Source organism: Rhinolophus ferrumequinum, chromosome 11 (genome assembly GCF_004115265.2).
Source record: "Rhinolophus ferrumequinum isolate MPI-CBG mRhiFer1 chromosome 11, mRhiFer1_v1.p, whole genome shotgun sequence".
Lineage (NCBI taxonomy): Eukaryota > Metazoa > Chordata > Mammalia > Chiroptera > Rhinolophidae > Rhinolophus > Rhinolophus ferrumequinum.
In genome coordinates, this window is record NC_046294.1 from 36,343,274 (window position 1) to 36,355,152 (window position 11,879).

Genomic DNA, 11,879 nt, shown 5'->3' on the forward strand with positions numbered 1-11,879 from the left:
CACTCCCACCCAATCGCTGTGGTCAGAGGGCTGGAATGTACTGATTGGCTAGGACTGAATCACATGTCCCCGTCTCTGTGTCCCCCCCCCCCCACAAGGGCATTCAGAAGCGGGGGAAGGGTGGTCCCTCAGAGGGAAAGCACCGTGCATATACCACAAGCCCGCCAGGTGGTGGCTGGGAGATGCTGGAGTCCAGACACCGGGGAGACCAAAACCACAACTGTTCTCAGACTCCATCTGCATCATAAAACAGGCGTCCACACCTGCCCTTGCCCAAGAAATGGCAGGTGCTCATTTACATAGCATTTCATTATCATTACATGTTGCCTTCTTTACTCGCTATACATGCCCTGGGGTGCAGGCAGCCCCAGGCGTCTTGGGCCTATGTCCTTCTCGTTTACAAGGGGGTCAGAGCCAGGCAACATAAGGAAAAACCACCAATCATTGGAGAGGAGTTCAACACAAAACAAATCCTTGTAGATATTCCAGGAGCCAGAGTTCAGGAAGGGAGAGTCCTGTAAGGCTGCCTGGGAGAGGCAGGATTTGACATGGGCATGCGAAGGGTAGGAATTAGATAGAGAGTTAGAGAAGTTAGAGAAAAGGGCCCATGGAGGGTGTGTGTGTGGTGGGGGTGGAGGGCATAAGATTAGAGAGCCTTGAATCGCAAGACAAGGAATCTGGGATAAACCTCTGAACAAAAGGGACAGGAAGAAGTTTTCTGAGTGAGATAGGGGCCTGCCAAGTGCGGTGTTTGGAGGAGATGAGTATGAGGAGGTGAAGGATGGAGCGGGGCAGGAGGCTGAACCCTTTGGGTAGGGGGGGTTCACCCTCCTGGAAAGGGTGGAGCAGGGAATAGCTGAGGCCTCAGGGCCACACTGGGAGGCAGAGCATGGCCTTTCCAGCTCTGAGATGCCTCTGGGGGCCCAGCAGCTCCCTCCACTGTGGGGCCTCCTAGGAGCAGGGTCTGGGAGGGGGAAGAGGCTTCCCACCCCTCCCATGCCCACCACCCCTCAAGGAATTGAAGGGAAGTAGCAGGGCAGGGCAGGGCAGGGCCCACACTGAAGTGTTGAAGGGATGCCCAAGACCGGCCCAGCCCAAACCCCTCCATAACGTCCCTGATGGTCTGCCAACCTTGACTTGGATACCCTACTGATGTAAGTTATCTCTGGTTATTAGAACTGACTCTTCTATATGAGAAACCAAAACCTGCCTCTGTTCCACACAGTGTCTATACTGGGTCTACACTTGGGGCCACACAAAACTACTAGTCCACCCTCCTTGGACCCCCAGGGTTTCTGCAATAGTGCCCAAACTCCCTGGGGGGCTCTTCAAGCCTCCTTTTCTGATGGCTAAACAGCTGCAGTTGCCCCAGAGGTTTCCTGTATAACCCTGCCTCCTTGAGCTCCCCACTCTGCTCATCCTGCTTTCCCCTCCCCACCCTAGGCACTGCACCTCTAGTAATATAGCCCAAGATCACACTTATCCTGAGTAGTACTGTTCACTATGCCTGCTGGTGGGTATGGGAGAGAAAGGAAAACTCTATGTAAAGGTCACACGCTGCCCTACTGTGGCCCACATGCCCACTGTCCCTATCTTTCCAGCCCCTGCTTCAAGCCCCACTCCAACAAATAGACACACATAGGTCAGGGGTTTCTCCATAAGGATCTGAGCCCCCAGAGAGGGACTGGGGCCATTACTGCCACAACAGAGACCTAGCAGGCTTTCCCGTCAGCTGATAACAGGGGGCTCTCCATCTGGGGCCCAAGCCCTGGGGCAGCGCTAGGCGGATGCCTGTAGTAAAAACACCAGTCGTGTCCAGGCCAAAAGTTTGGGTTCCCCAGTGCCCAAGCCACCGCCCTCATACAGCCCCTCAGACCCAGGTGCCTCCCATCACCTAAGGTAGAAGAAATCAGGCTGTAGGTGTAAAGCAAGTGTCAGTAGCTCAAACCCTGTTTAAAATGCAGGGGTGGGGTTGGGGGGGCAGTCATGATTGAGAAAATGTAACCACCCAGGCTTCTGGGCTGCTGCATCCAGCCTCCCTTGTAGTAGCTGCTAAACTGTGTTCCTACATCCTCTAACGCACTAGTTTTTCTGGGGAGGGAGACCATGGCTTTCATACTATTCTCAAAGCAGCCATGACTCAGAAGAGGTGACGAGCAGCCCCAAAGAGAAGGAGCAGTCAGTTGAGAAGTCCTCGGGCCTCCTAATCTCCCCGTCACCCAATTGGTTACGCAGCCCCTCCGTGCCTCCTTTCTCTGGGGGCAGAGCCCAGTGCTGCGCCGCCGAGAGGCGGATATTGACCCAACTGAGAATGGGAAAATTGGGGAGGGCAGCCAGGGCGACAGGGGCTGCTGTCCCCAGAGTGGCAGGGCAGGTCACGACTCCCTTCACCTCGCTCCTGCCCTAATTCATAGACCGTGGGCAGGAGGGACCTCTTTTGGTACATCAGAGTGCGCAACCCCCCAAGGAAGATTGTGAGTCTGGAGAAGTCAGAAGTCAGACAGAGGGAGGTGAACGAAGGAGGGCGGGGCTTGAGCCTGTGCCCGCCTCCTTTCAGCTCACAAATAGGTCGGACTCCCCCTGGTGGCCCCTCTGCCCCCACACCACTCCTCAGACACCCCTTGCCTTCTATCGTCTGCCCCCACCTAGCACTAGTCTGTCTCCACGAACCGACAGACGGACAGGAGGACTGCGCGCCGCGAGCGACCGCGCAGCAGGAGGGGGCGGGGAGGCGACGGCTGCAGCTTGAAAAGCAGGAGCAGGTGCCGCGGCGACTAGCAGGCTGGGCAGGGACGGAGCGCGGGGCGGGGGCGCGGCGCCGGCGTGCTTGCGTCCGGCGGGGAGCCGGGAGCCGGGAGGACTCCGCTCGGTAGTGAGCCGAGCCTGGTCGCACGGGGGGCGAGGGGATCTGGTGTTGAACCAGGTGGGGTGGTGACTCTGGAGGGCGCAGGATCCCAAGGAGACAGAAAGGACGAAAGCTGGAGGGGGATCGGAAGAGCGGCGAGAGCTACGGGGTGTGGGGTAGGAAGGAGGGGGCATACCAGGAGGTGAGACTGGGGGGTGGTCAGGACATGAAACTGGAGCTTGGAGGGGAGCCGGGGACAGAAATGGGGGAGGCGGGAGACACTGGGGTTGTGTGAGATCTGCTCAGTTGGTAATAATCGGAGGTGTTAAGTTCCAAGGTGGGAGAGGGGTTGAGAAGGAAGGCTGGGTGGGGAGAAGGGGCTTTAGGGCGTGGCCCTGGGATGGTCAGCAGGTGGACGAGGGTTGAGCTGAGATCCAGGGCCAGGTGGGGAATAGGCAGGGTGGGGGCTCACTAGGCAATGGGCAGGTGGCCTGAGGTGTGAGGCTGGTATAAAGAAGTGAAGCAGGGTCCCAGTGGCAGAGAGGATGAGTCTGGTTGGGGAGACCAGCACAGACTGAGGGTGGTCCCAGAGTGGAAGGGTCCTCAGGGAGGGAGCCCCACAGTGAGGCCCTAGGCTGGTCAGGGGGGCACCCCCCATGGGGGAAGCCTCTGCCTGGGGGTCGCTGGAGCCATGCTGTCCCGCAAGGGCATCATCCCTGAGGAGTATGTGCTGACACGACTGGCAGAGGACCCTGCGGAGCCCCGGTACCGCGCCCGTGAGCGGAGGGCCCGCTTCGTGTCCAAGAAGGGCAACTGCAACGTGGCCCACAAGAACATCCGGGAGCAGGGCCGCTTCCTGCAGGACGTGTTCACCACGCTGGTGGACCTCAAGTGGCCGCACACGCTGCTCATCTTCACCATGTCCTTCCTGTGCAGCTGGCTGCTCTTCGCCATGGTCTGGTGGCTCATCGCCTTCGCCCACGGTGACCTGGCACCTGGTGACCTGGCCCCCAGCGAGGGCACCACGGTGCCCTGCGTCACCAGCATCCACTCTTTTTCATCTGCCTTCCTTTTCTCCATCGAGGTCCAGGTGACCATTGGTTTCGGCGGGCGCATGGTGACAGAGGAGTGCCCGCTGGCCATCCTGATCCTCATCGTGCAGAACATTGTGGGGCTCATGATCAACGCCATCATGCTGGGCTGCATCTTCATGAAGACGGCCCAGGCCCACCGGCGGGCTGAGACCCTCATCTTCAGCAAGCACGCCGTCATCGCCTTGCGCCACGGCCGCCTCTGCTTCATGCTGCGCGTGGGCGACCTCCGCAAGAGCATGATCATCAGCGCCACCATCCACATGCAGGTGGTGCGCAAGACCACCAGCCCCGAGGGCGAGGTGGTGCCCCTCCACCAGGTGGACATCCCCATGGAGAACGGCGTGGGTGGCAACAGCATCTTCCTGGTGGCACCCCTCATCATCTACCACGTCATCGACGCCAACAGCCCGCTCTATGACCTGGCGCCCGGTGACCTGCACCACCATCAGGACCTGGAGATCATCGTCATCCTGGAAGGTGTGGTGGAAACCACGGGCATCACCACCCAAGCCCGCACCTCCTACCTGGCCGACGAGATCCTGTGGGGCCAGCGCTTTGTACCCATTGTGGCCGAGGAGGATGGCCGCTACTCCGTGGACTACTCCAAGTTTGGCAACACCATCAAAGTGCCCACGCCGCTCTGCACGGCCCACCAACTCGATGAGGACCGCAGCCTGCTGGACGCCCTGACCCTCGCTTCAGCCCGTGGGCCACTGCGCAAGCGTAGCGTGGCCGTGGCCAAGGCCAAGCCCAGGTTTAGCATAGCTCCAGATTCCCTGTCTTGAACCATGGTCCCTTGAGCCCCCACATCCTGTGTGTGCACATGGGCAGTGTGGTGTGGTGTGCAGAGTGGACACAGTGTGGGCCTGTTGGCCAGGCCAGGACCTGAGGTGAGGCTGGGCTCTTCCGGGCTCAGCCTCCCCCCCTGCTGCTCGTCCAGGGTGCTACAAGGCACTTGTCACTACGCTATTTCTGGCCGCAGCAGGAGCCTATACTGGGTTTATTTTTGTCCCTGCTCCTCCCAGCCCCAGCTCAGGACTGGCTGGTCCCCTTCCCCTGACCCAAGGCTGGGGAAGCTGTGGGAAGTGTCAGGCCCTGAAGCTGGGTCTCCAGCTAGTCCTGGATCTCCATGATGGACTGGCCACAGGCTGGGCCGATGGCTGGGGAAGAACACTCCCAAGGTCGGAGGCCTGCTGCTGTGTTTCTGTGGCCCTGAGATGTGCCTGTGGTCAGGCCCTAGAAGCCCTTGTCCCTGAAAACGTGATGAGCTAAAGAGTGGCCCAGCCACGTGGGAAGGGCAGACCGTGAGGGAGCACATTCCAGCGGACATTGGACTATGTGGAGCCTACACAGACAGGGACAAGCTAAGGCTGGCAGGGCTCCCCTCCATGAGCAGGCCCGAGCGGGGAGGAAATGGCATGAGGATGCTCAGCTTCGCTGAGTCCTGCTCAGGCACAGGGAACAGGAAATGGGCCCTGAGCCCTCGCCCTAACACATGGGCTGTGGCTGCTGTACCTGTCTGCTCCCATTCTGGCCCCTACCCTCAGAGGCTGGCGTGGGCGGGGGCAGACATTGTCATGCCTCACAGAAAGGGGCTGATGAGATGGGGGTCCTTGGCCCACACACTCGGTGGGTCTCAGACCAAACTCTGGTCCTGGCTCCCAGCAGTGGCTGCCCCTCACCACTCACTTTGTCCAGAGGATGACCGTGGAGGGCGTTTGGGTTCCTCAGAAAGGAAATGTTGGAAAGTTCAGGATGGTGGGGGTGAGCGAGGTCCCTGAGGCAAAGAGGCCTCTGGCCCTGAAGCGCTTGACCCCAAGCCTGAACTCGCAGAACAGTGCTATGTGGACTTGCCCAGAATTCTGCCTTTTCCCTTGTCAATAAAGCCTCCCTCTTTCATGACCTAAATACTGGGCTGTTCTTGCTGGGGAGGCAGGTGGCATACTCATGGAGGGCAGGGGTTGGAGCTGCCAGCCCCTATTCCAGAGGTGCCATAGTCCGCAGGACTGGGAAGGGACCTGAGTCTGGCCCTCTTCCCCAGTTCAGGGCGACTTTCCTCTCCTGCCTCAGGTAGCCCAGCCCTGCCATCCCGCCTTTCAACCTTTGGGCACCCACCAGGCTTATAGCCCAACCTCTACTTTCAGGAATCTGCTGGAAGGCTGAGGTGCTCAGGGAGAGAGGCGGGTGGTCACATGCGTTAGTGTAGTGATTATAGCATAAGCTCTCAAGCCAGCTGCTTGGGTTCAAGCCCTGGGCCTCCTTGAAGTCCCAGATTTGAGACTGATGACAAACTCAGCTGTGGTAATGTCTGTGGATTTGGCATCTAGCTCTAAGACCTTGGTCAAGTAACAACCTCTGTGTGCCTCAGTTGTCTCATCTATAAAGTGGGTATACTAATAGCACCTACCTCAGAATTGTTGTGGGAGTAAATGAGAAACATGTAAAATGCTTAAGTGTCTGGTCCATAATACGTCCTCAATAAATGTTAACTACAGTGATTGCTGTTGAATCAGTCACAGGATGAGACAACCGACCGAGCAAATGTTAAGAGAGAAGGTGCTATTATATTTGCCCTCAGTGATGAGTTTCTCTGCCTGGTCTTATTTTCTTCACAATGCCCCCTCCCAGCTGATCACAGGGGCTGTGGCAGCACCACTTACCTGGTCTTCTTGTCTTCATCTCACCCCCTCAGTGCATCTGCCATGCAGCCACCAGTGGTCTTGTTAAAAGGGTTGTGATCCCCTCCCATGTCAGTAGTTCCCCGTCGCCTTCTGGGTCAAGGCTAGATCCCAGGGCCAGCCATTTCAGGCTGTGGCTGCTTTCTAGCCTTACAGTTCACAGTTCTCTTGCCAGGACCCTGTGTACCCTCCCACTCCCCTAGCTGCTGTCCTATCCCCGCCTTGCATATAACATTGGCCCTCCTGCCTCCGAGCCTTGCTTGTTACTCCCTTTGCCTGGACTACCCAGGCCTCATCTCTGCCTGTTGAAATCCATAAAAGTCCAAATGATGCCTCCTTGAAGCCTTCCCTGGTTCCTCTGGAGAGAGATGGTCCCGTCCCTCTGTGTTTGTAGGCATTCTACTTTTGCTTGTATTTATAGGTCTGTGTCCCCCTCCCCAAGTTCATGGCTCCTTGAGCTCAGGGACTTTCTGATTTAGCATTGTACCTGGCACTGAGTGAGTGATGAGTGAATGAATGAATGGATGATGGGTGGATGGATGGATAGATGGATGGATGGATGGATGGTGCGCAGGAGAAACCAGGGTTATTGCTGTGTTTGAGGCCTGCAGAGGGCTTTTGCTGGATCCGTGAGAGTTTGTCCCAGGCTAATCCAGAGACAGGGCTAAGGGGCCAGGAAGCTGCTGCTGCGGTTCCAAGCTCTCAGCTGCCCCCTGCCTGCACCACACAGTCCCCCAGCATTGATTCCCTTCCTTGCTGAGCTGACCCATTTCTGGTTTAGAGGAAGGGATGAGAAACTACTCAGAGCCAGCCCAGACTTTCTGGGGGCAGAGCCTGGCTCTTGGGACTTAGCTTGGCTGTCCTTAAGGCCCGGGGAGGGGCCAGACTCGCTGAGAAACCCCTTGGCAGCACCATCCTTGGGACCCCATCTAGAGTAACCTTCCACCAGGCCTCACAGACTTTTAGCCCCTGGTGACAGTGAACTGGCAGAAGTGAGGGCTTAGCACCACCTGCTGGCCACAGTGAAGATCTACTTGATCCCAGAAAATGAGGGCCACTGGTCCTAGGCTTTCCACTCAAGAGCAACACCCCCCATGCCACCCGCCCCAGCTTTAAGGCTCAGCTTAGGGAGGAGCTGGAAAGTTCCAGGCACAGAGAGGTAGCTGGACCAAGTCTTCCTTGACCCCTCTGAATGCTCTTGCTGACCGATAGTGCTCCCTCCACCTTAAGGACTCACCTGGCCAAGGAAGTTCCCCTGAGCTCCCCTCAGTCCAGCAGAAACGTCCGTGAGAATTTAGTTTCTGGTATTCTGCCTCCAAGACAGCACTGGACATCACATAAGAGCAGACAGAGCAGTCCCTGCCAGTCCACGCTGTGCAGAACTGGCTCTCCTCCAGGCCCCCTGGAAAGGGGACCAACGTACCTTGTCACGGTGGTCCGGTGCTGAGGGAGGCACTGTTTTGTGGTCCCGTGTTGAAGGAAGTGCTGTTTGCTGAGTTTGCAGATGAGGAAACCGGATCAAAAGTGACATTCACTTGCTGAGATCTCACAGCTAGCTAATGGCAGATCGGGTCCGAAGATCTGGACCTGAGTCTGTTTCAGATTGCTGCACAGTCCCAGTGACCTGAGCTTTTACCAAGGGTGCCACCTTTCCTAAACGTCAAATCCACCACAGGGAGACAGTTGTCTCTAGATCGAGAACAAGAGGGAAAGTGTAACCCGGGAAGCCCCTTGGCCCCTCTGAGCTCCCAGATATGAGACTGATGACAGACTCAGCTGTGGTGATGCCTATGGATTTGGCATCTCTAGCCAGTCACCGCAGGCCCACACGTGGCCCTTCTGCTGGAGAGAACTCACCCAGCTTCTACAGAGCCCACTCTCCACAGGTGGCATCCTCCCAGCTCCGTCTTGCACTTGAACTCCACCGTTTTCCTTAGGAACTTTCCTAGGGAGTGTGCTGCAAGGAGTAGAGTAGCCCCGGATCCCTATGTGTCTCGGGGCTCACCTCTGATGTCTCCCCAGGTCCAGGTATCAGACACCCTATCTTGTTCCAGGACATTCAGAAGACTCTGGGGAAGAAGATACGAATTTTTGCATGCCAAAGTCCTGTTAACCCCACACTGTGGCAGGTATGAAGAACAATAGATCTGTTCCAGCTTGAAAGAAGCTGGGGAAAAGCAGGACACTGGGGTTCAAGTCAGAACTGGGTTCCAGAGAGGGGGTCTAGAATCTAAATTATTGGCATCCTCTCTGCCGGGTCCGCCTACCTGGAGCAATTTATATATTCATGGAAAGGGAAGCAGGTGCCACCTACAGCCTATTCTATTTCTACTCTGAAGTGACGCAAAAGGCAGGTCACTTAGGCTAGCCAACTTAGGTACAGGAGTGCAAACTTCTGCCTTCCTTCTGACTTCAGGTCCTTCCAGGCACTGATTCCCAAGAGTGAAAGAGTAATGCAAAGTGCATATGCAACTACAAAATTTATTTCCTTCAGTGGGAGAAGCAAGGGTGTATGAGTACAGGTCAGCTCAACAGTACCCAGAGCTTTCTTTAGCTCTTGTTAGTCATCCACCCTCCCTTCATGAAAGGGTATAATTCTTTGCAGCACAAATACATCCCAAACTTTCTCTGCAGACCATTAGCACCCAAAGTGAAGGAAACCAGACTTGGGGTAGTCCTGCCTGTGTCCCCTTTACTTCATTAGATCAATTCCAGTTGTTCTCAGAAGGCTATTATTATTGGGGAAGGGAAGTTACTCCAGGGAAACCCACAGAGAAGTAAATGCACTACAGTTCCGAGGCTTTTTGATTCTTTTGTTAAATTCCTGCTGTGGCCATGGTTTCCTATCCATCATGGAAGTAGAACAATGAAAATCACCCCATTATTCTGCCTCTTTTGTACTTCTCTTCATGTCTCTCAAGGTCTGCCCACCATACTTATCTCAGAGTTTAGTAACTCCTTGATGCCTTTTGTTTTTTTCTACATCATAGATTCTCTTCCAATGAATAATCTCCATTTAACAATCCCCCACATTTTACATCTTTCTCGTATTTTCATCATCCTATAAAAAGATCCCATTTGTGGTTTTCCCATCTAATTGTATTTCATTTTTTTCCCTTGTATTTTACTATTCTATCACAATCTCTACAAAATTATAATTTGTTTCACTAAATTTATAAAATTTCAACTGCTTTTCTACTTTGTTCCAAAGGGTGTCATTCTTTCAACCACTCTCTTTCAACCACTGTAAACAGCTTTGGACTACTTCATTTGTTCCATAGTCCCAACTGTTGCCATATGCTTCCTTCCAGTTCTCCACTTTGAAATTTATTGGTTCCTCTAATTTTAATAGGCACCAACTAGATGCTGCAATCCCCGTGTGCCGCCACAAGAGGGCATTCTAAATCACCTTCATGTGGAAACAGCTATGGGGAGTCTAGTCTGTTCTATTCATCTCTCTAAGCCAAGAGACTTCCATGTTAAGTTATCCTCGTGTGCTCGGTGCCCCTCCTGAGTGATCTCAGAACTGTTTCTCAGAGTCATTACTCCAACTTCCAGCAGAGAAGGGAAAAGGGCTTCTCTGCCCCACAAAGGTCGTGAAATACAACTGCCTCTCCCTGATAACTGCACTCAGAACCACTGTATCTTACCCCCGACCATCACCTGGCATCACACCCTCCACAGCCGTGTCAACCTCTGTCCTGGATGAAGTACCCATACTTATACCCAATTAGGAATAGCATCAGCCACCTTGATTCACTTACAGAATAAGGCACGGGCCACACAACCCAATCTGTGGTCCCTGCGCCTAAGAGCAGACTAGAACGGTACAGAGTGAGCCTCTCCTCTGGACCTAACGGTCAAGCTTCTCCTTCACAGCCCAACCCCACCCTGGCTCTTCCTTGGTGGTATACTGATCACAAAACCAAGCTCTTCCCTCTACTAGCCATGAGACCATGCATGAGGGGCAAGTCACTTATCTTCTATCAAAGAATAATTCAGAGACATTAAATTTAAAGTGCAACTGACCGCTTTTATTCACATATGGATTGTACAGCGGGGTCTCAATGAACAAAGAAGTAGAATTTGAAATGGAAATGGGGCACAATCTGGAAACAATAAGGGTTGCTTTTCTCCTCTTTTGAATTGAGATATAATTGACATATAACATTATATTAGTCTCAGGTGTACAACATAAGATGGAATACTTGTATATATTGCAAAATGATCATCACAATAAATCCAGGTAAAATCCAGAAATCCCACACAGTCATAACTTTTTTTCTTGTGATGATAACTTTTAAGATTTACTCTTAGCAATGTGCAAATATGCAGTATAATATTATAAACTCACCGAGCTATACGTTACATCCCCACAACTTACTTCTTTTAAAACTCGAAGTCTGTACCTTTTGACCCCTTTACCATTTCAACCCCTTTATCACCCACCTTGGGCAACAATCAATTTGTTCTCTGTATTTATGAGGTTTTTTGGTTTTGTTGAGATTCCACATGTAAATGAGGTTATGATCTGTCTTTCCTGACTTATTTCACTTAAAATACAGCCTTCACAGTCTACCGTGTTGTCATGAATGGCAACATTTCCTTCCTTTGATGAGAGAGTAACATGCCGTTGTGTATGCAGTCATGCACCACATGACGACATTCTGGTCAACAGTAGACTCTCTGAGTATACAACAGTGGTCCCAGCAACTCACAGAGCTGAAAAATCCCTATCATCTAGTGCCATCACAGGCATCCTAACATGTAGTGCAATGCATTACTCACGTGTTTGTGGTGATGCTGGTGTAAACAAACACACTGTTGCTTCCAGTCTCACAAAAGTGTAGCACATACAGCTACGTATAATACAATACTTGATAATGATCATAAATAAATACATTACTAGCTTACATACTTACTGTGCTATTTTTATTATTACTTTAGGGTATACTCTTCCTACTTATAAGCTTACATACTTAAAACACTATGCTGGCGGCAGCCTCAAGTTTACTGCATGTCTTGATTGCGTCATTTTCTCTTGTGCTTAATTTCATTTCGTATTGTTTTATAAACTTAATGTAGCCTAAGTGTACAGTAGGAAGTCTACAGTGGTGTACAGAAATGTCGTAGGCCTTCACACTCACCCACCCAGGGCAACTTCCAGGCCTGAAAGCTCCATTCATGGTAAGTGCCCTACACAGGTGGGCCATTTTTCATACCACATTTTTACTGTACTTCTTTTATGTTTAGATACATACT

General features: G+C 53.1%; 1 protein-coding gene across 1 annotated transcript; it reads left to right on the forward strand.

Annotated features, from left to right (window-relative positions):
• The first annotated feature begins 2,989 nt into the window (after positions 1-2,989).
• Positions 2,990-7,098, forward strand: KCNJ11 (potassium inwardly rectifying channel subfamily J member 11). The gene has a single exon (XM_033121927.1). It carries the CDS (start codon positions 3,537-3,539, stop codon positions 4,722-4,724), a length of 1,188 nt encoding a protein of 395 aa, XP_032977818.1. The 5' UTR covers positions 2,990-3,536; the 3' UTR covers positions 4,725-7,098.
• The last annotated feature ends 4,781 nt before the right edge of the window (positions 7,099-11,879 follow it).